This window comes from Tenrec ecaudatus, chromosome 7 (assembly GCF_050624435.1).
Source record: "Tenrec ecaudatus isolate mTenEca1 chromosome 7, mTenEca1.hap1, whole genome shotgun sequence".
In the NCBI taxonomy this organism is placed as follows: Eukaryota; Metazoa; Chordata; class Mammalia; order Afrosoricida; family Tenrecidae; genus Tenrec; species Tenrec ecaudatus.
The window spans coordinates 20,728,754-20,754,251 of NC_134536.1; the positions used below are offsets into that span (position 1 = coordinate 20,728,754).

A 25,498-nucleotide genomic window follows, 5' to 3' on the forward strand; every position below is an offset into this window, starting at 1 on the left:
ACCTCCTCCCAATCTCCTTTGCCTCCGGATGGCTCTACAAAACTGAAAGCACTGCATACTCCCAATGCCAGATTATCCCGTTTAATTCTCCTACATTTGCTAAGCAATTTTTTTTAAAGTAGCTATTTTAAAGTGCCTTTTTAAGTAAAACTTTAGCATGTAAAATAAAGTAGACATTTTTAAGGACCTCTAGGTGGCTCTTGTTGAAAAGAATGCTGTCGTGTGGAGTAACAATTTTAATCACAATTTTTAAAATTTAGGTGTTCAAATAGTCGGTATGCAGTATGTTATTTGGCTCACAGTTTTAATGACTATTATTTGGATCACACTTTTCATGAGTATTTATATTGCCATTTTTAGCTCTGTTTCCTCTTCTAAATCCTCTAACATGAAAAGCAAACAAAACCTGAAGCATTCACCACTTTTGCACTCATTGACAGTTTAAACTTTTTTCCATGGAAGCCAGGGACTTAACGGCAAAGAGAGTGTCCACAAAATATCCTCCTCTCTAAAGACAGTAGTCTTTTTTTTTTAGTCATTTCTCTTTCTTCCTTTCTAAGATCACCATACCCTTACCTGGCACCAGTTGGGCGTAATGTAGTCTTAGGACTCCTCATACTTAAAAACAATAAATAAGCAAACACAATGTTTCCTTTGCTGAGAAAACCCACATGTTCACTAGCTCCTTCCAAATTTTATATTCCACGAAAAGGAAAGAGATTTCCAATGCCTTCGACAAACTGCCACGCAACTGAGCGTGCTACTGCAGACATTGGCAGGTAACCGTGGTTGGTGGATGTTAGCTTCTCAGCTGTACGTATTTAAAAATTCATCAACATGCTCAACACTTAAAATGCTAATACAGAGCTTAGACACTACCTGACTTTCAATAATCCTAAAACTTAAAATACAAAATGCTCTACCAAAACGTTTACTTTACATCCAATTTTAAATATTTTTCTGAGAAAATATGTTACTCATTACTGGCCAATATAATGCTTTTGTACAAATTACTATTATGCCTGACCTATAAGACCTTATTTGCTGAAACTTTTTAGAATGAATGCATGCGAGAAACCTAAAAGACAAGCTGTGGCCCTGTTCATAGATAAGTAGGAGATATTAAATCAATTCACTCACCTCATTAATCAGGAACTGGAGCTGGATTACCGCAGCTCCGCTGTCGTGTTGGCAGTAGCATTCTACTCCTGGGCGACCAAAGCTGTTATTAGTCCCATTAAGGAGCTTATGGTATATGCGGGCTTTTTTGGATGACGGTAAGTTACACAATAGACTGGTAAGTATTCTGATGGCCTGAGAAAGACACGGGCTGCCCAGTGAAGTCCAGATAGAGAATTAGGCTCATTACATAGCAATTTAATCTGTAAACTAGTTTCTGCTGATAATGAGAAGATTTAAAAGATTACAGATCTAAAAGAAAGAGGACTCTTGTTCCTTCTAGTAAAACTGAAACTCTAAAACCAGCAACATACAAAAGCAGGATAATACTTAGTAGATGTAGGTTTACATTGGTCCATATTTGCTTCTTCAACTTAGAAAAGCAAAGCAGAGAGAGAAAAGGTAGTTGTGCATCTACTTTTACCTGAGTCAACAAACACCTTTGAAAAGTAGACACATCCCTTTGGAATACTGCTTTTAGAAACCATCATTTTTACTGACATTTTTCATTCTTGCACTGGTATCTTTTTATAATGAAGAATGGCATGATTACATTTCTCTAATTGAAGCATGATGTACTACCACCAATAAATTGATTACTCTATTAAAAGTCATGAATACATATTAATATGCAAATACGTACATATGAATTATATTATCATCACAACAATCAAATAGCATTTCCTATGGCTTAGGCATGATAGTAAACGTGTACCATTTCATCCTCAGAACCCAAGAATGTTAAATTTTCCACCATTTAAACAGGTACAAGAACTGAAATAGAGAACTTAAGTAATTTCTCCAAGTGACACAGCTCAGGAAGCACCCCCAATCTCCCTGCCACGGAGTCACCCTCTCACGGCGCTCTCTAAGATGGGTGGGAACAGCCCTGCTGGGTTTCCACAGCTGTAGGTAGCTCTTTAGATCTAAGTCTGTGATTCGCAGCAACTATGGCACTAGAGCTCCTCCAGTCACACAGTTAGAGAGCAGCAAAGATGGGACTTCAACCTAAGCATTCTGGTTCCCTCGGCTGACTCTACAACAAACCAAAACCAAAGCCCACACACTGATAAAGACGCCTACCTGCTTGGCACTGCTATCTGCAGGTTACCTCTGTAAGCCTGAAATCAGAAGTTGGCTGTTTAAAATGCTCCTCTGCTAACCCACGTCTCACTACTTAATAAATATTCATAGATAAGACAGAACAAAATTTTAAAATAAGTTGATGCAATTTAATGAAAACTGAGGGTGTCTGGCTATCAAAAGATACAGCATCTGGGGTCTTAAAGGCTTGAGGATAAACAAGCGGCCATCTAGCAGTGAAGCAACAAAGCCCACGTGGAAGAAGCACACCAGCCTGTGTGATCACGACGTGTCATCAGGGATAAAGATCAGAAGTTCAAAAATAAGCAAATTAATGTGAAGGAGTATAGACAAGGTAAAGAAACAAACCCACCTGTAAGATAATTGGACAGTCCCTCACAGAAGGGCCACACAGAAGAGATGATAAACCCAGGGTGCAGTATAACACTGATGAACCACATAACTATCCTCTATTTCTTTAGTATCTCCTCCCTTTACCATTGTGGTTTTTGTTTTACCTTATTGTTAAACCTGCGTATGTTCATCTGCATAAGTCATCATTCGAAGCAAGAAAGCCAAGATAGCGAACCCTTCAGAAACAGTAGCAGGAGTAATGATTCCAAGGTACAGAAAGAGGGGCGGGGAGAGGGGGGGGAAAGGGAGCTGATAGCAATGATGACTGTATAAACAGAATTTAAAGTGAATGGATAGACTGGATGGTGTAAGACAATGGCAAATAATAATATACAACATAATTAAGGGTTTCTGAAAGGGTAGGGTAAGTGTGGGAGGGGATAAAGGAGAGCTAACACAAAGAGTTCAAGAAGAAAGAAAATGTTTGGAAACTGATGGTGGTAGCAATGGTACAATTATGCTTGAGCCAATTGGATTATGGAATTAGACCTCCCAATAAAATGATTAAACAAATCAAATAAATAAAATCACAGCTCTCTCAATGTAGACTCACCGACAGATAGTCTTAAAAGCCAACAGCTCGACCGCACTTCAGGGCGGCCCTGCGTGTCGCTGAACCAGGCTCTGGAGGGCTGCAGATGCAGATTTTTGAGAAGTGCCTGCCAGGTCTTTCTGAGGCCTCGAACCACTAAGCTTTCAGTTAGCCGCCCAGCACGATGACCTTTTGCACAAGCCAGGGACTCTTCCGCTCTCTCTGCATTCTATTAATAAATGTCTCCCATTTAATAAATGTCGCTTAATTAAAAAATAACTATATCATAGGTCAAATTCCTGTTTTCCACATAGGCTTTTTTCACTTGGATTTCTAAGAAAGTTTCTAGGTGTTTACATACAAGGTATTATTTTTCCTACTGTATGATTATGACACGTTTATTACAAGGGCAGCTTTCTGCTACCCTGGAAGAACCGTGAGACTAAGTGAGCATGTGCAATCATTAGGGCCCTACGCTTTGGAGGACTTGGGAGACACAAATGCTGTAAGGCCCCATACTTAGCCCCGGGCTTGGCACCTGAGCCTAATCAGAGGAGCCTGAGAAGACAAGCCTTCCATCTGCTTCCTAAAGGTCACAGCCTTGAAAGCCCTCTGGGGCAGCTCCACTCTGCACATGTGTCGTCGCCATGGGCAGGCCACCACTCACTGACAATGAGCACCAACAGCCACCCGCTCTTCTTCAAGGCCCTGTATTTCCCTTTTCTCTTGCTATTAGACGAACGCAAGAATGCAACCACCCGGAGTCAGACTTCAGACATCTGCTGTTGGTCCTGCTTGTTCACATCCTGGAAGACCAAGGAAAGGGATGCTCCCCATTTCTGCTGACGCATCGTTTTTTCAGATGATAATCTAGACCCCCGTCCTTTTTACAGCCCAGCGATTAAAATTCTAATATTCCCAATTAAGTTATTCTTTTTGGCACTAAATTAGTACACTAATTCCCATATTGACATGAATGGAATGAAGCCTCGCTTATCTGACCTGGCTCGAAGGCAGCGGATAAGCTAAAATACTAGCAGTGCAATGTGAACACCATGCTTTGGGAGTCTCATTACCTCTTTTCCAATCCCTGAGGTCCTTTATCCACACCTCATCAAAGAAAATGCAAACTGCCCTAGTAATTTCAAACTCTTAGGAAGTAGCCTACTGGTCTTGAAACTTTAGTACTCTGTGGGCATCAGTCAATATTTTAATCGCCAAAGATGAAATGTGTCAGTACCACCAGGAAGGCTGTCACATGGAAGCCAACAAAGGTTTCACTTCAGCTCAACTCCAGACAATGCCGTACTATTTTTATGACATAGTGTAATCTCTTAACTTCTAGCTAAGATGATCAATAGGTTTTGTTAATATAATTTTAAGAACTACTTACTGTATATCCATTAAATTTCAGGCACTGTCCCTTAATTCTATAGTTGTAGTTATTCTTCACAGGTACTTGGAAATATTCTTACTATCCTTATTTGAAATGAGGAAGGCCCTCAATGAGACAGACTGACACAGTGGCTGCAACAATGTGCTTAGACTAAGAACAGTGGTGAGGATGGAAGGCACAGGCCCTGGTGGTGGTTCATTCAGTAGCACCTAGGGTCGCTGTGAGTTTGAACCAACACCATGGACACCTGACACCACCACCACCTTATTTCACAGATGAAAATTCGGAGACGCAGGGAAGGGAAGGGATCTTCCACCACACAGCTGCCGACTCCTTTGCACAGGGCAGTAGTAGACAGCTGCAGCCAGCCTACAGAGTTTTTGCTAACAGAGCCCTAAGAATTGAGAGAGGGGTGGAGCAGAGGGATTGAAGAACTTCATAATATATCATTATTTCATAACAAAAGGTTTCAAATGAAAAGTTAAAGAACAGATCACTTACATATGGTAGAGTGGAAAGAAGACCAAGTTAATTCAGACTCATAGGGACCCCTGTGTAGGAGCCTCTTTCTCCTGGCAGTGAGGTTATGGCTTTATTGCATATTTAATAAATTCAAAACATCAGAAGTGAAGAATGGGTAGATGTTATTTTTCTCAAGGACTACCAGAAACAGCTGAGGCACAGTGAAAACTGAAGACCATTTGCTGTGACTGAGGAGCATTATTAAACCTGCCCATTTGCCAATCTGGAGAATGCAGGTAATACCTATCCAGCTTGCAGGCTGCTGTGAGAAGCAAGCCATCTACAGTATCCTCTTGGCAGGTGAGTTGTCTTAATTAATGCTCTCTATTTTATCTCTCTGGGTTCTTGAATCCATTGTAATGGCTACACAGAACTCACAGATCAAATTCATGACGAAAGGATTTATTAAGGAAGTTATAACAATTTGTTAGGCTAATAAGAAATTCTCAAGATTGAGTTTTCACATGTCACAAAGTTCTCTCCGGTCTGCTATCAAGGCCCAAAGGGGTATGTCACTCTGTTGCACGCCTCAACCCAAAGGCACTCAGCTCTGGTTCCAATAAGTGTCGAGAGCAGTGGTTCTCAACCTTCCTAATGCCACGACCCTTTAATACAATTCCTCATGTGGTGGTGAACCCCAACCATCAAACTGTTTTCATTGCTACTTCATAACTGTAATTTGCTACTGTTGGAAATTGGGCAACCCCTGTGAAAGGGTCGTTCGACCTACAGGTTGAGAACAGCTGGCCTAGAGGAACCCCACTCTGCAAGCCAACCTCCTTCACAACAGCACCCATCTTCACTTGCTCTACCAGCTAGGTCAGTCCATTACTCTGTCCCGTGCCCTGCCTCCTACTTCTACTGCAGCTCCTCTGATGGTACCGTTGACTACTGAAGTTCACTGCACAGAGATCTTGGGCCTAGAGGCTGTGCTCCACTCCTGGCTCTTGCTAATACAAGATCCCTCCTTGTGTTTTTCAGAGGCCTCATTTTATACACTGCAGGATGGCATGCTAGGGAATCCTGTCACAATTACCTATCAGTCTCTCACCCACCTTCTGAACAGATGCATGCAGAAATAGGTCGTTTGGTGGCAAAGTGAGGACAGTGGCTAGAAGAGACACAGTAAATAATACACTGCCCCTGCAGGAATGGCCATCACTGTTATTTAACTTGCTGCATTGATGACTTTGGCTTGAAATAACTGTTGGTGTACAAGGGGAAAAACAATGAAAGAAACAATCAACCTTGAACACAAACTGTTCCAAGCACTCTGCCTCAGCAATTTGCCTACTGAGAGACCATTAATTGCCTTAACATAAATAGAGGCTACAGTGAAACCCCTAGACAATGTTTCAAGTACGTAAGCTCCCTTCAGTTTTATGTGCCTGGTGTAAAATCTTTCTTGTGACCATGAGTTATGCAAAGCTTGACTATAGACTGCCACAGTAGCCTGTTCTCAGGGTCAAGCCTGCCTCGCAAGGGCTACAGAAATCGCTTTTGCCAGGGGCAGTTTTAACTGAAATATTATTATTGTTGTTGTTAAGGAATAATCTTACGCCAGGAATAAGGGGACCTTTTTAAGTGGCATGGTAATACAAATGTTGGGCTTTGTAGGCCATGTAGGTTCTGTTATTCTCAAGTGTACAGATGCACTGCAAAAGCAACTAAAGACAGGAAACAGACAAAAACAAATAGGTGTTTCTGTGTCCCAATAAAATACTCTTTATGGGCACTGGCAGGTGGGTTTCAAGTAACTACTTATGAAAGCAAGCAGCAGGTCAGATTTGGTCTGTGAAATCTAGGTGGCTGCTCCATGATTTATGACATGATGAATGTGGCTATTAATAGACAGTTCCATACCCTCAAAAAAAAAGAAAATCTGATCTACCTCTTTGTATAGCTAGAATATACTGAAAGACACACACACAGAATTGTATAAGAATGCTTTCTAAAAATGGGAAATGAATGGAAAATAGATAAAACAAGGATGTCAGGGACAGGGGATGAAACAAGGAGAGGGGGGGATAGGATATTGAGGAGGGACGGGAGTAGAGTCTACTGCCCACGCTAGGTGCAATATGGAGAACCATGTGTGAGTGTCCCAGAAGTGAGGTGTGTAGAGAGGTACACAGGACTGGGGCCTCCATCTGACTCCATTTGGGAAATGGAAATTTGTGAGTACACAACATTTTCAAGAAACTAATACAACACACATCTATACCTGTGACCCATGTCATCAGGTTAGCTAATTGAATTAGAGGGGAAAACTTAATTGAATAAGAAGGTTAGCCTAAGGTAATATAAAGTTACATTTGCTCTCATTATTTTCTCTTGCTCTTGATACATATCATCTACAGAAAATACCTTGGATAAAAATATTCATATTCTTCAAACTTTGATGATGACTATTTCTTGCATATAAAATCCTTAATACTGCCATTACTGAACATGAGTTTTACTGCAACATGAGTTTTACCAGCAAATAAGCAGTCAAGCACTGTACCCATACCCACTGGGGAGATGGTTCCTACTTATCATGTCGATGTTCACAGTGGCATCAGCAACCCTCAAGTATCTGAAAATGTGAATATCTATAGTTTATAAACTACTGAGTATTCCTATTTATAAAAGTTACTACATATTCTTAAATCTGAACTCTCAATTCCCACGTATTCTTTGGTAAATGGCATAAACACCATCCTGCCCTTGAGTACCTTGCTAGTCTCAACTTTCTACTGCCTGCTCTTTAACTGACACCTACCCAGTCGTTCTAGTCATTTCTCCCGTGGAACCAACCAGTCAATGTCTCTGATGCACACCAGGTATTTCCTGCTGAGCTAGACTCTTGGTCCTTGTCTACACAGCACCATCCTACTCGGCTTATTGATGAAAAGGAGCTGCAGAATAAAGGCTCAAAGAATAGGTTAGGTGGGGTTTTTGAATGCAAACGTAGGGAGCTTGGCCATGTTCCTCTAAAGTAAGCAATAGGAAATGTAGACACATTTACGGAAGTGGGTAGCATAATGAAACCAATGAAGATCAATCAAGCTGAGGTGGATGAGCAGGAATCTTTTATAATATTGTACCATCAACCTCAAAATAAGCATTTAGCTCATTTCCTAAAGAGCTGTCTTACTTTTTTTAAGGGGAGGTTATAACGGAAGAGAGAAAAAATCAGGCAGTCTTGAAGGGTCTCATCATCATCATCATCACCGCAGCTAATACTTATTGAACACTTAATGTGTTCTAGGCAATAAAAGGGGCTTCAAAAAGTGGAAAAGCAAAATTAAAAGTTAATAACATTGTCCCATGAATTTTTGAAATCCCCTTTGTATAGGCATTGAAGCCCTGGTGGCTTATTGGTTATGAGTTGGGCTGTGATCCCCATGGTCTGCAGTTCAAAACCACCAGCCTCTCCACGGGAAAAAGACTGGGCTTTCTTCTCCTGTAAACAGTTAAGAGTCTCAGACCTCCACAGGAGGTCAATATGAGTCAGCACTGACTTGATGGCAGTGAGTTTTATTTTGTTTTGTACTTATTTGTTTTAAGAAACACTATATGCACAGTAACTCACAAAATTGCCTCTAGTGTAAGCCCTGTAGTCACAAATGAAAGGAAATTCAGGCACAAGGTTAAGTGTTTTCCCAAAGACACAGAGCCAGTGAGTCAGGAAGTTGGGATGCAAACTCAGGCAGTCTAACTCTGAACCTTTCATAGAAATCACCAAGCCTTGGTGTATAAAAAAGAAACGTGTTAAAAACTAATTTCCATATCTAAATATCACTTATCTTCTTATAAATCATATAAGGAAAGATATTTATAATAAATAGCAACTGAGTGGCTAGTAGAAGATTGGCTTTATGAAGCTAAACCACCTTTAGTGGCAAGTAAACATCGTAAGCCAATCAATCAGATATGCCAGTCAAAGAAAGAGTACTCTAAAGCTCTCCTTTCTATTTGGGTAGAAGACATTCCTTAAAAATAAAAAATTAAACTGCAACAAATTAAGATGCAGTAGGTAATATAAAGTAGTATGAATGAATAACTCCTACCTATGTGGCTGGACGCGGGTGTTTATTACATGGAATGGGAGGAGAGAAAACTGGAGACAGATAAGGGAGACACAAAAGAGGCCTTATAAAACTGATCATTTTTATTTTTCTAAGTAAGTATACAGAGACAGCACAGGTAAGGAACACTACAGACCAGTATGTCTTATGATGATAATCACAAAAGATCCTAACAAGATACTGGTAAACAGATCAATATAACAAGATAATGTTCCGTGACCAAGTGTGATCTATTCCAGGAATGCTGAATGGACCTGCTCTCTGGAAATCAGTGTAAAAGACCCTATAGGGAGAATAAAAGACAACAAAAAACCACAACACCAAAATATCTCAACAGACAAAATCCAACACAGTTCATCCTAAAATAATTCCACAAAGAAAGAAATAAAAGGGAGTTTTTTCAATCTAACTAAGGGCATCTACTAAAAACTTACAGCTGCCATCATACTCAGTGGCAAAATGCTAAATTAATGCTTTTCCATTACCATCAGGAAGATGACAAAATGTTTGTTCTCCTCACTTCCATTCAACAGTTTACTACAGACACTAGCCAGGGAATTCAAGCAAGAAAATAAAAGGCATTTATATTAGAGACATAAAATTAAAACCTTCTCCATTTGCAGAATTCATAGGTATAGAAAATCCTAGGGAATCCACTGAAAGGATTATTAGAACTAATAAAGTAGTTTGGCACATGGCAAGACACAAGTTCAGTACAAGAGGGCTTTAAAATGTTGGTGAAAAAATTGCATTATCTTTTAACTTTTCCATAAATTTTGTGAAGCCCCCTCATATTAAAAATCTATTACATTTCAATACACTGTCAAAAAACAATTCGAAAATCAAAATTAAGAAAGTAGTTATATTTACTATGTTGTATTGTTAAGTGCCATAGAGTTGGCTCCGACCCATAGCGACCCTATGCGAAACAGGATGAAATCCTGCGCCATCCTATGCCACACTCGTAACCATTCCCAGTCCGTTGCAGCCACCAAATCAATCCATCTCATCGAGGGACTTCCTTTTTGCCACCCCATCATTTTACCAAACATGATGTCCTCCTCCAGTGATTGGTCTCTCCTGACAATACGTCCAAAGTATGTATGATGAAATCTTGCCATCCTTGCCTCTAAGAAGCCTTATTTCTCAGGCCTTATTTCTTCTGTCCTTTTAGCAGTTCAAGGTACTTTCAATATTCTTCTCCAGCACCACAGTTCAAATGCATCTATTCTTCTATGGTCTTCCTTATTTAATGTCCAACTTTTACATGCATATGACACAATGGAGAATAACATAGGTTGTGTCAGGCTCAACATAGTCCTCAAAGTAACATCCTTGCTCTTCAATAGTCTAAAGAGGTCTTGTGTAGCAGACTTACCCAATGCAATATCTCTTTTGAACTCCTGATTGCTGCAGCTATGAGGATCCAAGACAGACAAAACCCTAACACCTTCAACCTTTTCTATATTTACCACGATGCTACCGACTGGTTTGCGAGAATTTTGCTCTTCCTTATACTGAGTTGTAATCTACACTGAACATTACCATCCTTGATCTTTATAAGCAAGTGTTTAAAGAGTCCTCCCCACTTTCAGCAAGTTGAACACTTTCATTAACACTTTTATCTGTTAATAAGCCTTCCTCAAATCCTAATCCTCTTCTTCAAATAATTCAGCTTCCCTAATGATTTGCTCAGCATAAAGATTGAAAAAATATGATGAGAGGCTACAACCTCAAGCACCCTTTTCTGATTTTTGACCATTCAGCATTCCCATGTTCTGTTCACGCAACTGCCTCTTGATCCATATACAAGTTCCATGTAAGCATAATGAAGAATTCCGGAATTCCCAGTCTTCTCAAGGTTAACCACAGTTTATTATGGCCAACACAGTCAAATGCCTTTGCTTAGTCAATGAAACACAAGTGAACATCTTTCTGGTATTCTCTACTTTGAGCCAAGATCCATCTGACATCAGCAATGATATTCCTTGTTCTGCCCTCTTCTGAATCCAGTCTGAACTTCGGCAGTTCCCTCTCAATGTACTGCTGCAAACATTCTTGGATAAGTGTAAGCAAAATTTTTTGTGCCGATGTCAATGATATCATTCTGTAGTTCAAGCATCCAGCTGCTCATCTTTCTTTGGAATGGGCACAAATATGGGTCTCTACCAGTCAGGTGACCACCAAGTAAGTGTCTTCGAAATTTCCTGGCACAGACGGATGGGTGCTCTTTACTATAGCACCACAAATAATAAGACACTTGTGAGCAAATTCCTACCAATAAGTATAAGACCTCAAGACCAAAAACTACACAACATTGTTGATTTAAAGAAATTAAATAAAAGACATCCCAGCGCCTTGGATCAGAAGACTTCATATCGTTATCATGTCACTTCACTACAATGATCTAGAGTCCACATGACAATCCCTAATCAGAATCCCAAGTCAACCCAAAAATGCCTATTCATAAGCCTTATCAAGAAGAAAGTTAGAAGACTGACATGTCTCAAATGTCCTACTTTTCAAAATATGCTACAATGATACAATAATCAAGACAGTAAGATACTGCTGAAGGATAGATATACAGTCCAATGTAGTAAGATTGGAAATAAAGAAGATTGAAAGTGAAAATAAATAAAACCATTATAGTTATAATTATTTGTATAATTGAATGCTTTTTTTTTTTTTTAGCACCAAGAGTAACAAAACAATTCAATAGCCAAAACTAGTCTTTTGGACAAATGGAGTTGGGCCAAGTGGATACTCACGAGCATAAGAACAAATTTGGACCACAATCTCACACCATAAAGAACTAGTAACTGAAAGGGGATCACCAACTTATTTATAAAGACTAAGCAACTAAACCCTTATAAGTGAATATAAATCTTCATGACATTCAATTGAGTCACCACCCTTAGATGTGGCACCATAAGCAAAAGCAACAGGCAAAACAAACAAGATTCATAAAAATAAAACATTTGCATTCCCCAGGACATGTTATGAAAATATAAAGCAGCACACAGAATGGAACAAAATGTCATGATCCAGCATCCAGAATAGCTAAGTACTTATTACAATTGAATGACAAAAGATTTAAAACACAATAATGAGCAAAGAAAGTTACTAACACTTCCACAAAAAAGATTTACACGTGGCTAATAGGACATAGAAATGCTCAGTATCATTAGTCAGAAAAACGCAAATCAAAACCACAACAAATGCACCTCGCAGCCACTATGATGGCTATAGTATAAAAAGTCAAACAATAACAATGATTGACAAGAATGACGAATTGGTACTTGGGCATTGCTGGAAGGACTATAACATGGTGCAGTCACTTTAGAAAAGAGTTTGCCAGTTCCTCTATGTTAAACTTTGTTACAACTCTTACCATAGGATTCAGCAATTCTACTTCCAAAAAAAATTCAAATTCACTACCCTCCAGTCAATGCTGACTCCTAGTGACTCCCTGTGAGTTTCTGAAATTGTAACTGTTGACAGGAGTAGAAAGGCCAGTCTTTCTCCCTCTAAGCTGCTGGTGATTTTCAAGTGCCAACCTTGTGAATCTCAGCCCAATGTGTAACCACCCCACCATCAGGGTTCCTCAGTTCCACTCTAGGGCACCCCTCCTCCAAATAAAACACTCCAAGTTCACTGCCATCGAGTCAATTCTGAGTCAAGGGAACCCTAAAGGACAGAGTAGAGCTGTTCCTGTGGGTTGCCAGCACTTTATATTTCTACAGAAGTAGACAGCCTCATCTATCTCCTGCTGAGGGACCAGTGGTTTCGAACTACTAAACTTGAGGTTAACAGCTGGGTACATAGCCCAATACAGCACCGGGCAGCCAAGAGAGAGAATGTCCAAGAGACCTGAAAACATTTAAGTCTTGGGGGAAAAAAATTTTTTCCCCTACGTGACAGTTGACAGCATCAATATTCCTAAAAACCAAAGTAAAAAGCCAATTAACCATTAACTGATGAAGGAATAAACAAAGAGATAATCTCATATTAAAGATTTATTTATAGTGGAATACGATTCATCTATAAAATGAAATACTTGTAGATGCTATAACACAGATAAACAACATTTTCGAGGGTTATCCATATGTACCATTTGTGTGTATTTCACTTTATTGCTGAACCACCTTCCATTATATGTATGTATGTACTCTGTAAAACGTATATATGAAAACATTATACTAAATAAAATTATGCTAAGTGCCAAAAATGTTTGTACTTAGAGTTAGCAATATGACCCAAATCAATGAAATGATCCACTCTGGGGAACCAAGGTAGGCTTGAGGTGAGGCAGACCCTGTCTGATTGCTTTCCATTCACAGCACCTTCTGTACAACTGAATCTTCACACCATAAACATGACTTTACCAAATTAGTTTATTTTAATGTTTATAATGTAAAGAAAAACAGCAGTACAGAATCAGACATGTCATTATATTCAGCAAATCACCAGTGTTATAAAATAAATTACTTTTATAAAAACCATTTCAAGGAACAAGAGCCTCTCACAAGATTCACACCATGCAGAACCTCGTGTTTGTGCTCAACAAACAACTTGCCTCATTTCTATTTTTCCTCCATCGCCTCTGGTTCCTTTCCAGTTTTCCCTCTTGATTCATGATTTCTATAGACCGGGGGGAAGGCAATAATAATGGGTAAACTAATGGGGTCAAAGAGCGGTGCTTCTCATATTAAAGATTTATTTTGTCTCCGGATATTTATACTTTCTAGTTCTCAAGAGGTCAAAGTGGCATCTAATACAATGATACTCCTTAATCACATTTGCTTAATGCAATCACTTAATTGTTCATAATGGGTAACTTTAATAGGCATTGGAGACATAAAACATAGTCCCTGTTCTAAGGATCTTACAAAATCTAGTGACCTACAGGTGCCCTGGTGGTGTAGTGGTTATGTACTGAGCTGTGGGCCACAAAGTCAATGGTTCAAAGCCACCAGCTGCCACACGGGAGAAGACAAGGCTTTCCACTCTGGTAAGAGTTATAAGTCTTGGAAACCCACAGAGGGAGTTCAACTCTGTCCTTCTGGATCATTATGAAGCAGCCAACAGCAGAGTGACTACACAGACAAGACAGGTCAGTGTAATATTCAGGAAATATTCACTTTGAATTTTCTTGGGAAACAGAAACCGTTCCATTACTGTTCCCACCCTCAGCTTCTGTGCGGCTCTTTAGCCTGTCTCACACTACCCTCATGTGCACTCGATGTTCTTTGGTGTTCTTCCTTGATTCTACAGTCACAGTAAACTCAGCGGACATGGCCTCTTGCTTCCAATAAAGGCCATATGAGACCAAATCAAGCAATTCTTTCTACAAGCCTGCCACCCCACAGCCTTCTAAGAATCTAAGGGAAGAGGAGCCCAGCAGTCATCTCTGGACTCATTCCTGTACCTGCAGAACCTGGACCAATGTGTGACACATAGCAAGTTGGCACTCAGTCAATGTTTGTGAATGAATCCGTTTTTGCCTATTTTCAACTCTAAGGATCGCGCTTATGTCCGACAGTGTTTCCTCTGGATTCTCTCAGCAGTTCAGCTCCTGGGCAAGCGGGCGCTGCCGTCACCACTGCTCTGTGGCATCTAGGGTGTCAGACACACACACACACACACACACACACACACACACACACACACACACACCCATTTTGAGAGTCCTCACATTAGGAAGAGGCCGTAAGATCAAGAGGGGTACACACTGGGTGAATCTTTAAGAAGTTAGTATCGTATCTGCTCAGAAAAAGTTTATCAATTGCAAAAAACAAAGACACACAAAAAAAGGATGCAATTATTCAAAAATCCACAGACGTGACATACCCAACTTTCCAACCTGGGAAGAGTAAACGAAAAGAAAGCTAAAATGGGAAGCAGCTGAGGAACATTCTGGGCAGCTTCTGCAAATCCATTTACGTCACACAAAGGGTGTCTGCAGAGGAGCATCACTCGCTGCCATTGTGTCAGCTCCACTCACTCACGGCGGCCACAGAGGGCAGAGGAGAACTGCACCCTCGGCTCGTACTTATTAGAGACCATTTTATTGGGGGCTCTTACAGCTCTTATAGCAACCCACACATCAATTGTATACGCATATTTGTACATATATTGCCATCATTATTTTCTAAACATTTACTGTTTGAGTCCTTGGTTCCAGCTCCTCGCTTTGCCCCCTCCCCTTGACCCCTTGATAAATTATAAATTATTTTCTTACACTGACCACTGTCTCCCTTCCCTGCGGTTTCTTCCCCCCTCCTCTCCCCACCTTCCCACAACCCTCCTGGTATCGCTACTCCTGGTCCTGAGGGCTTTATCTGACCTGGATTCCATGCGTCTTACCTATAGCTGTGTACATCCTATTCTCAGGGCTTTATGACTTGAAACCTTCATGGGAGAAGACATCCTCATCTTTCACAGAGGAATGGTGGGTCAGAACCACTGAGCTTTCAGTTAGCAGTTCAACGTGGAGTGAGCTCACGACAGCATAGGCTAACTATAGTTACTGTGACTAAGTGACTGATATTTTCTCTTACATTATAACACAGTTAAAGCAAGCCCTGGTCTCAGAGTGGTTAAGTAAAAGTTCAGTGGTTTGAGACCATCCGCCACTCCAGGGGAAAGAGGTGAGAGCGTCTATGCCCGAGGGCTCTGCTCTCCTCTGTCCTGTACAGAGACTACAGATCAGGTGGGACAGCAGCAATTTTGACGAGTATGGTATATTTAATTATGGAATATTCTGTGGATGTAATTTACTTTGAATAGCTATACTACCACCAAACCAGGAAGGAGTTTGCAGTAATTACAGATTTTAAACTGTCCCTTCCTTCCACCGGAAAAGGTAAAGAAACAAAGTAAGCCCCCCAGAGAATACTTTTAATTCATCAGAAACCTGAGGATTTCTATTCATCTGCATTAGCATTCCTTTTAACACATTCTGTGGCTCTTAGCAAACAGGGAATCTATAGGAGGTCTTGAGGTTTTCTAGTGAACTTGCAAGGCGGTGCTTTCTCAAAACTGACTTACTCTTAAAAAGGCCAGGGAGCAACGTTACTTTCTGAGGCCCCAAGTTTCAAAGAGGTGGAACCAAATGTGATATCTGTGTCACACTTCAAACTGCTTCTTTGTAAACACCTGAAACAAATCACTTAGCATTTGAGAGCTTTGATTTCTGCACCTGAAATTCCACATGGACTGTGATGAGGTCTCAAAAGGTCCCGGTTTCTTTAAGACCATGTCCCCACTGTCCACGCTGCACTGACCATGCTTCTTATCAACCATCTGCTTGCTACACAGCCTGCCAAGCATTCAGTCGAGTGCCTCTCAGATCCGGCTCTACAACAGTGTCTCCATGAAGAATTGAAAACAATAAATGACAAAAGCCATAAACATCATGCCAGACCTGCTGAGTCAGGATCTTTAGAAAGCTCAGTGTGAGGGGGCTCAGAAAGTTTGTGGAAGTCGGAACTAAAGGAGAACGGAATTTTCCCTGCAACTTGTTGAAGCCCCTCCCTCATATGTTTGGGCATCTGTTTGTATGCTTTGCTCCTCTCGGCTCCACAAAGAAACACTGAAAAGTGCTGTAGGCACCAGTGTAATTCCTTACAAGTAATTTCTGTATTTGAATCACTCAATAATTCCTCAAGCTCCCTTTCTCCAAACGACATCACCATGGAATTCCCTTCTTATTTCCTTACAGGTTTCATTTGCTGTTTAATGATTTGCGAACTCTTTGAACTAGCTTGACTGACAGACACATGTGCTCATAATATTTCAGTGAGTCTGTACCGAGTTCCAAGCAGATGAGCCCCGGTAGCACAGTGGTTAAGTGCTGGGTTGCTAATCAAAAATCAAAAGGTGAGTGGTTCAAGACTTTGGGCCAGCCTTTCCGCAGGGGCCTGATGTGGCAGTCTATTTCTGCAAAGATTTACACCCTGGAAGCCCCATGGAGCAGGTCTACTCTGTCCTAGTCGTTGGTTTGGCTTCTGGTTTTAAACCAAAGCTTAATAGAGTCGAGAGAATTTTAGTTTTCACATTATGAACTATGAATATATTTGCAACACAAGGCCTCTGTCAGATAACAATTATCTTCACTGTCCCAGCAGAGCACTCTTAGAGATCAAACGATGCACTGCATCGAGTAAATCGGCTGCACAAGACCTCCCTAGTAGACTGAAAGGCATGGATGTTACTTTGAGGATGAAGGTGCGCGTGAGCCAAGTCAGGCTATTTCCAATGGCCTCAGAGGCATATGAAAGTTGGACATTGAATAAGGAAGACCGAAAAAGAATCCATGCATTTTAATTATGGGACTGACATAAGATACTGTGAGTACCATGGACTGCCAAAAGAGCAGCTCCGTCTTGCAAGAAGTACAACCAGAAGGCTCTTTAGAGGCAAAGATGGTGAGACTGTGTCTCATACACTGTGGACATGTTGTCAGGAGAGACCATTTCCTGAAGAAAGACATCATGCTTGAAGTGGAGGGGCATCGAAAGAGAGGAAGGCCCTCAACAAAATGGACGGACACAGTGGCTGCCACGATGGACTCAAGCACAGGAAAAACGGTGAGGAGGGCTCTGTTGGGAACAAGGTCACTAGGAGTTGAAGCCAACTCAAGGCACCTAAAATTAACAACAAACATCAATTCTACAATCTCTTTTTGAAGATCATCTGTCTTTTCTTCACCTGTAAAATTTAATGTATTAACAAATCCTCAGGATGGTAAGAACACATACATATAATTTTCATTGCTGACTCAGAATCCTAACCTTCTGCTAGTCTGCTATTTAAGTACAACTATCTACAATCCACAAAAACATTCAACCAATGCTAAAAATAGCTGAGAAAAAAACGCTTGGGTCAACATTTAAAACTGCCTTAATGGGATAGAGCTGTAACATTGCACTTTAATGTCCAGTACGATTTCAACTGCTTTATGTGATGCCTCTGAAGCAGGTATCAAAACACAGAGTAGCTGGCGCATGCACACTTACCTCTCCCAATCTTATTTGGAACAAGTTTTTATTACTTAGAATATTCGAAGATATTCTTACTATTTATTATTCTGGAGTTAGGATTTCCTCTGAAGAGAGCAACATGGTTTATCATTATTACAAGCCTTACCATAGAATGGCTTTTGGTATGTTTACTTTTACATGGATCCCTTGCTCAATCTATCATGAAATCTAGTCCTATATAATAATGGCCCAGGTTAAATGAACAAGAAAAAAATGTCTAATCTCACAGATCAAATTTTAAAAATCCTCTATCCCAGCACCTTCGCAGATGCCTAATGGTTAAGTTCCTTAAAACGGAAAAATACAACACTTCATAAAATATATATAGTATAATGAATAAATGGAAAAAGCTGTTGCAACACTTTTCCCCCTTTTCAAAAGATAAAATAAGGAGAAAATACCTAAAAGGAAAGCAATTTAGCAGAATGTTCTGCAACAGCGGATGACATCAGAGTTATCGTCACCAGTGGCAGAGCACGGCCGTGGAAAAGCGGAGGTACCGCGACTAGAAGAAAAGATGATGCACTTTCAAGAATGGGGAGCATCAATACCCTCCAATAGACAATCTCCCCAGAAAAGGCTTCCAAAGTTCTACAGGACACTGTTTTGGGGAACAGGTCCAAAGGTGATCATATAAAGGCCTCTAAATTAAAAGAATAAACTGATTTCACAATGACTATCAGACAGTAGTTTGGAGAAATGACTATTTTCCAAGTTAACATCATGGATCAAACTAACCTGAATTTTCAAATGAAGATGATATAAAACCAAAAGTGCCAGCTAATTAGAAAAACAAAAAACTTCGTATTTGCCACCATTTTATGGGGGTCTTATTTAGCCTCGATCACTGCTCATTTTTAAATCATGGGGCCAACAAATCCATCACCTGTCTGTCCAGTTTGCCTCAGCTGTGAGGCTCGAAGCTTTGCCACTGCTATTTCAAATACTAGCAGGGCACCCAGGGTGGGCGGGGCTCACAGGAGCTTCCAGGCTAAGGCACATTGGGAAGAGGACCCTGGAGATGACCCTCTGAGGAAAAGAAGAAGAAAAGAGAAGAAAGAAATAAAAGCAGAAAGAGCCAGGGGGGAAACTGTGTGGATAGCAGGTCCTCAGGCTGGCAGGCCCTCAAAATAAACCTGGAGAAGAGTTGCCTCTTCAAAGAGGATCCCACTGCCATTGAGTTGATTTTGACCCACTGTGGTCCGAAATCAGGTTTCAGAGACTATAAATCTTCAAGGTAGTTAACAACCTCATCGTTCTCCCTTGGGGTGTGATGGGTGTTTTTAACTGCTGACCTCTACGTAAGCAGCTCAGTGCCCAACCTACGGCACTACCAGGGGTCCTTACTGATACTGCTTGGTGGAGTAAAGTCTTCTTACAGGTTTCTAAGTAAATCTTCATGTACACATTCTTAGGTCAACAAAACAATTAACTGGGAATCTTATTATAATGTAGGCTCTGCTTCAGTCTATCACATGGTGGAAATGCATATTTTCAGCAGGGGTCAGAATGAATCGGTTTTAAGGTCGGCTCCAAAAAGAACTTAGTCAATGAAGGCCGACTCTCTGGTGGTGAGTCCCAGGCAGGCACTACCTCCTTTACTTGGAATCCTGGTGATTTCGGTGTGCAGCCTACATTTAGTTGGCCACTGAAAGAACGGTTCGTTCCTTCTATGTTGAACTTAGAACCGGTACTTTGATGACTGTCTAATTTCTGGACTCCGCATGTGGCCAGGGAAGCTGATGGGTTCTGCTGACTGGCATGAACTTCTGATTGTACTGCGGTTTAGCTTTCTCATGCTTTACTTTGGTTTGGTTTTGACTCTTTTTAAAAATACCACTCAATATCTTGTAGCTATAATTTCCAAAAACATAACATTTTTAGACACCCCAGGGTGTATAATATGACTGACAAAGAAAGGTAACATAACCATCCAGATTTTAGATACTAAAATAAGAAAAAGATGGCTAAACGGAGGTGGAGAGTGGAATTGGAATCAAGAAAACATAGGGTTTTAAAGTCAACAATTATTCTAACAGGAAAAGAATGCTCTAAACTTATAGACCGTAAAAAGGGACACAGAGGCATGTAAACACGCACTGAGGAACACTAGGTAACGAGGGGAAAATTGGGGCAACAACCTTCTTGTATCTCCTCCCTCAGCCTGCCTTCTACTAACAGCCGGAAGAGGAAAAAAGAAAAGAAAAACATTTATATGGTAAGCAGGAATAGTGTCCCAAATCTCTTTAAAAGGGAATAAGGAGGGTGAGAGATTACAGAAATTAGGTTTGCAAAAGGTCTTCAAAAATGTTTAAAATGATCATTTAAATACATGGAACACTAATGTTTCTTTATACTTAACTGTTGCAGATAAAAACCAGATATGGGTGCAAGTTAAAGTATAAAAATAATTATACAGAAGCCTAAACATCTTCACAGGAAAAGAGTTTGACCCATTAAATTGGAAAGATTCATTTCTTCTTTGAATTAATTACTGCATAGGTGTCTATGGGAAGAGAGCTCTCTAATAAAACAGCCTTTGGAAGTCTTTTGTGATTATAACTTTATGAATTCTTAAAATACTTAATAAAAATCAAATCAGCCATCACTTTATCTTACTTCCTGAGATGTTTGTAGTACTAAATTTATTTTTTAAATGTCTTAATAAAAGGTATTCATAGGTAGTATATAATAAAATGTCATTTCTTTATATCATTCTGTTGGATTCTTAAACAGATGGTCAGATGTCAAGCAAAAAACAAACCAATTCCACTCATCTCATATCCTAAGATATTGAATGCGTCCTCTCATGATAATATGCTAATGAGGCCAGAAAACTCATATTTAAAAGATTCCAAAACTAGTCATGACTTACATTACTGTTTATTTCATTTTCTTCTTGTACATAACGTGCCTCTTTCAATGTCTGAAGTTAAAAGCTACAAAAGTACAACCAAAGTTTCTCTCTTCGTTAGTAACGTTCAGTCACAGGTCCACAGGTATTTACATGTAAGCTCCCACTTACTGCTCCCAGTTGCTATACAATTATCAGAGTAGCACTCAAATGGCATGCCAGCAAGTTAAGGATAGTTCTTACACTAAAGGTTTTACATTTGTAAAAATAAATTAAAAATTTTAAATCACATGACTTAGAACAACTATTTTTAAGTAAACTCCTTTTAATTTTATTTCTATCCTGATCATTAACACCTAAGGGACTAAAAGGTATATAAACTCTTGTGAAAGGTATTTTTAAATGTCCAACCTTCCCATGTCATAATGAGACCTCATCCTTTCCACAGAGAAATGCTACCAACTCAGTGTTTAATGTGAGCTTAGGCTAGTGCGTTCATATGCTCTTTTCTGGTCCCTTCTGTGAACAAAAGCTTCCATCATGAATGCAATCAAAGGTCACCACGCAGAGGGCCCCACTAGAAACAGACAGAGAACAAGACTTCATCCTCTGTAACAAGGGCTCAGGACATCCATTGCAAACACACACGGCCCAGCAGATTTCAAAATCCTCGAGAGAAAAGGCTAGCCTCCCGCTCACAGCGAGGATCTTGAAAATCATGTGTCCCAACTTCCTCCTTTTACATGAATGGAAACAGGCCCAGGTACTCGAGTTTGCCTTTTCAAAATCAGTCTGAAGACTAGAACATAACCCTACCAATTAGGGAGGGGGTTAGAAATGGGGAGTTACAAACCATGAGTACCAACATGAAAAACTGTTCTAGAACTGATGGTGGTGATGACTCCACAACTCTTTTTAATATGTTCAAACCACCGAATTGTATGGCACGTGAATTACGGTTCAATAAAACAATAGTGTGGGGGGTTTTTTTCTCCAATTTTTAAAGAAGGCACTGAAAAGAAAAAAAACAAAACTCATTCCATCCAGGTGATTTAGTTCTTCCCAAACCCCTTTACCTTTTTTCCTCACAAAGTCAGGTTATAACTTCAAAAAGGCTTACTCTTAAACTCAACTGGAAAACAGAGAGAATGAAAAATACAAAACAAAGAGCCCATCCTACACAAAGCAGAAAGGCTGATGCTACAGGGACTTGATTACCCAATGGTTAACAAGTCTGTTTCAATCACACAGAGTTTCTCTTGCCTTTGTTTCCCCGCCACAAGAAATCCGCTGCAAGATAAACTGCTTCCAGGCAGAGTCAGAGTGTGGTGGTTTCTAAAGTAAATGGATTTCTTCCTCCTGCTGCAGTGGTCCACGCTGCAAACCGCACACTTACGGCTGATACAACTCTCATCTTTCCTTTTATGTAGCGCCCTCCTTAACAACAGCTCGGAGCTGGGAGGAGAAATCAGTTCAAGGTCGCCGTCCCCCCTCTATGCCTAAAAGCTAAATGAACTGTAACGCACGGTGAACGAAGAGGAGGAGGAAGAAGAGAAGAGCATATGGAATTCTAACAGAATTCCAGGAAAGCAAATCATTTCACGTTTAACTATTTCCAATAAAACTGTATTTACGGATCTCTTTTCCAGCTGTCTATGTTCTGCAAAACAAACTTTTAAAAGCAGCAAGTGAAAAGAGTCTAACACCATCTTCCAAGTGTAGGAAGACACTAACCACTTACTCAGTGCCTACCGCGGGTAAGAAAGGTTCACATGCGTGTGTTATGACTTCTAACCCGCAGTTAGGTAACCTGTGGTGGGGAAGCGCACTCCATGGTGCAGGCACACAGCTGACGAGAACAGGAGGACTGCCCCAGAGCGTGTCTTCAAGGGCTGCATCGGTTGTACCACACTTGAAGGCCACCTGCCCAATGCCTTGGCACCTATCTGCCTCTCAGGAAATGTTTGCCAAACAAGGGAAGGATAAAAAGCCACTGTTACAAAGCCGATCTCAACTCGGAGTGAGCCAATAAGGCACAGAAAAACTGCTCCAGAGCATTTCCCAGACTACGAATCTTTACAGACTCAGGCTACTTCATCTTTCACTTGAGGGGACGGCTGGTAGGTGCAAACCATTGACCTTGTGGCTAGCAGCCCAACCCTTAAACCGCTGCGCAAACCATGGCTCCTTAAATGAATATAGGGCCTGAGACATAAAACCACAGGGGGGAAAAATCCCTCATCTTCATATTCATAATAACCATACACTCAATCTGCAACACAACAGTTCCTAACCCACTGCCGTCCACTGGATTTCCACTCACACCAACCCCGCAGGACACAGCAGTCCTGCGTCATATGGTTTCCCAGGCTGTAAACAGTTATGGAAACACTGCCTCCTCCGTCGCCCGCTGATGGCTGCTTAACTACTGCACCGCCAAGCCTCATAAGATGGTCCCTACCCGGGCTTAAAAGTTAACAAACCCAAGCCCCCGCCAGCCAGAAACGGATTCTGGTTCATAGGGACTCTACAGGACAGGGGAGAACCGCCCGCTGGGTTTCCAAGGCAGTAAATCCTCACAGAAGGAGATGGCTTTTCTCAGAAAGGCTGATGGGTTGGAACCACAGACTTTTCGGTTAGCAGCCAAGCACTTTATGAAGCACTCAGCACATAGGACATTCAATCCTGGTGGTGCTATCAGATAAGCAAGGAGCTGCGAACCACAAAGTCAGAGGTTCCAACCCACCGAGAGCCTGGGGACAAAAGCGAGGTTGTCTGTGCCTGTAAAGATCTGCAGCCTTGGAAACCCCATGTTGGGTCACAAGGAGTCGCCATCAACATGGTGGCAGCGGGTGTGGGTGTAGAACCACATAAAGAACTCCTGGTGGCATCAAAGTTTTGAGCATGGCTGCTAGCGAAAACATTCAGGTTGGACCTCACCAGCCACCGGTGGGAAACAGATGGGGCAGCCTGCTTCCATCAAGTTTTATGGCCTCCGGAACCTTGTGGGGCGATTTTACATCGTCCTTCGGGGTTGTTCTGAGAACCGACTAGAGGCTCTGGGCTTGGGTTTTTTGTTTTCCCCAGTAATGTTGCTGTTTTAGAGCCTCCTGAACTAGAGGGGTGGTGTTATCATTTCTACTGAGCTGGTAGCGTTTTTAAACTAAACGCAGCGGCCCTGAAGCAGGACGAGGTGGAAGCAGCCTCAGCTGCCACACGGATGGCATTCAGTGGGAGAACGCCAGGGACGTGGCACATCCTGTAGAGTGCTGGCCAGGCAAATCCACAGAATGACCCTGCCCAAACTTCCACGCCAACTGAGCAGCACAGTGACAGAGCAGAAACGAACAGAGCCCAACAGTGAACAACCTCGCGTAAGTCCAACTCAATAACACATCTCAGGAAACCAGTGGGGGCTGGGCCAAAAGAGCACAAATGTGAAAGTGTATCGACTGCCCGAGCCAAAACAATAAAGGTAATACAAGGGTATGATGACACAGGTAGGGAACGACATACTTCCAAATTCAGCATCGCCACCGTTTCTTTCGGTGCCTTGGGGGCTTTATTTGCAAAGTGTTATCAGCTTAGGTTATTCCCTCTTAATATCTTACATAAAAGCAGACGCAAGCCCTTCTCCAATTCCCAGCACACCCCCTTGGTGGAACCACATTACCACTACATGCATTGACAGGCACCTGGTGGTCTTGCTTGGTCTCTCCCTGCAACCCGTGCCACCACTGGCCCACTCACCACCCTACACCTCATCTTTCTGATAGCATTTCCTCAGATAACTGCACTACTTCCTAACTGGATGATTCCCTAAGACTACCATTCAATGCTCTTCACCAACTGACCGGCTCGTGATTTCTATCCCTGACTCAAACAGGACCCCAATGCCAAGAAGTCTCTTCAGTATTCTTCCCAATGACACCACGGCGAATCTGCTTTCATGCTTTTGCCCATGCCGCCTACCATGCCCTGAATAATCCTCCTAGTCCTTCCTGCCCGCCAGTCAGACTCCTTCTCTACCAACGAGTACAGATGGCCACCAGATGCAACCTAGAATCCCAATTTGTATGTATGGTCAAGAGACTCCTTGACAGTTCCCTTAACCTCAGTTGTGTTTCCATAGCTCCAGTCCAGTGTTTAGGATGGAAAACTTTGCGCAGAGAAGATTCGTATTTTCATTTTACATCTTTTTTGTTACTCAACTGTTGGGTTACTCAACTACCACAACACATTGAGAACCACGCATACACACAAATGTTTCTGTAGAATAAAGTCTCTGACATAGCACCTTCATTTTCAAGTCAAAAAAAGGGTCTAAAATGTTAATTTTTACAAGGACATATAATTTCTTAGTGGCCAGATAAAACCCAGCACTTGGGCTACATTTTAAAA

The 25,498-nt window shown here is 41.2% G+C and overlaps 1 protein-coding gene across 3 annotated transcripts in view; it reads right to left on the reverse strand.

Annotated features, from left to right (window-relative positions):
• The window catches only part of STXBP5 (syntaxin binding protein 5), a 181,957-nt gene that overhangs the window by 151,205 nt on the left and 5,254 nt on the right, over positions 1 to 25,498 (reverse strand). For all 3 annotated transcript variants that reach the window (XM_075554419.1, XM_075554420.1, XM_075554421.1), the window contains exon 3: positions 1,141 to 1,222. In XM_075554419.1, the coding sequence (XP_075410534.1) occupies positions 1,141 to 1,222 (82 nt within the window). The remainder of the gene's footprint in view (positions 1 to 1,140; positions 1,223 to 25,498) is intronic.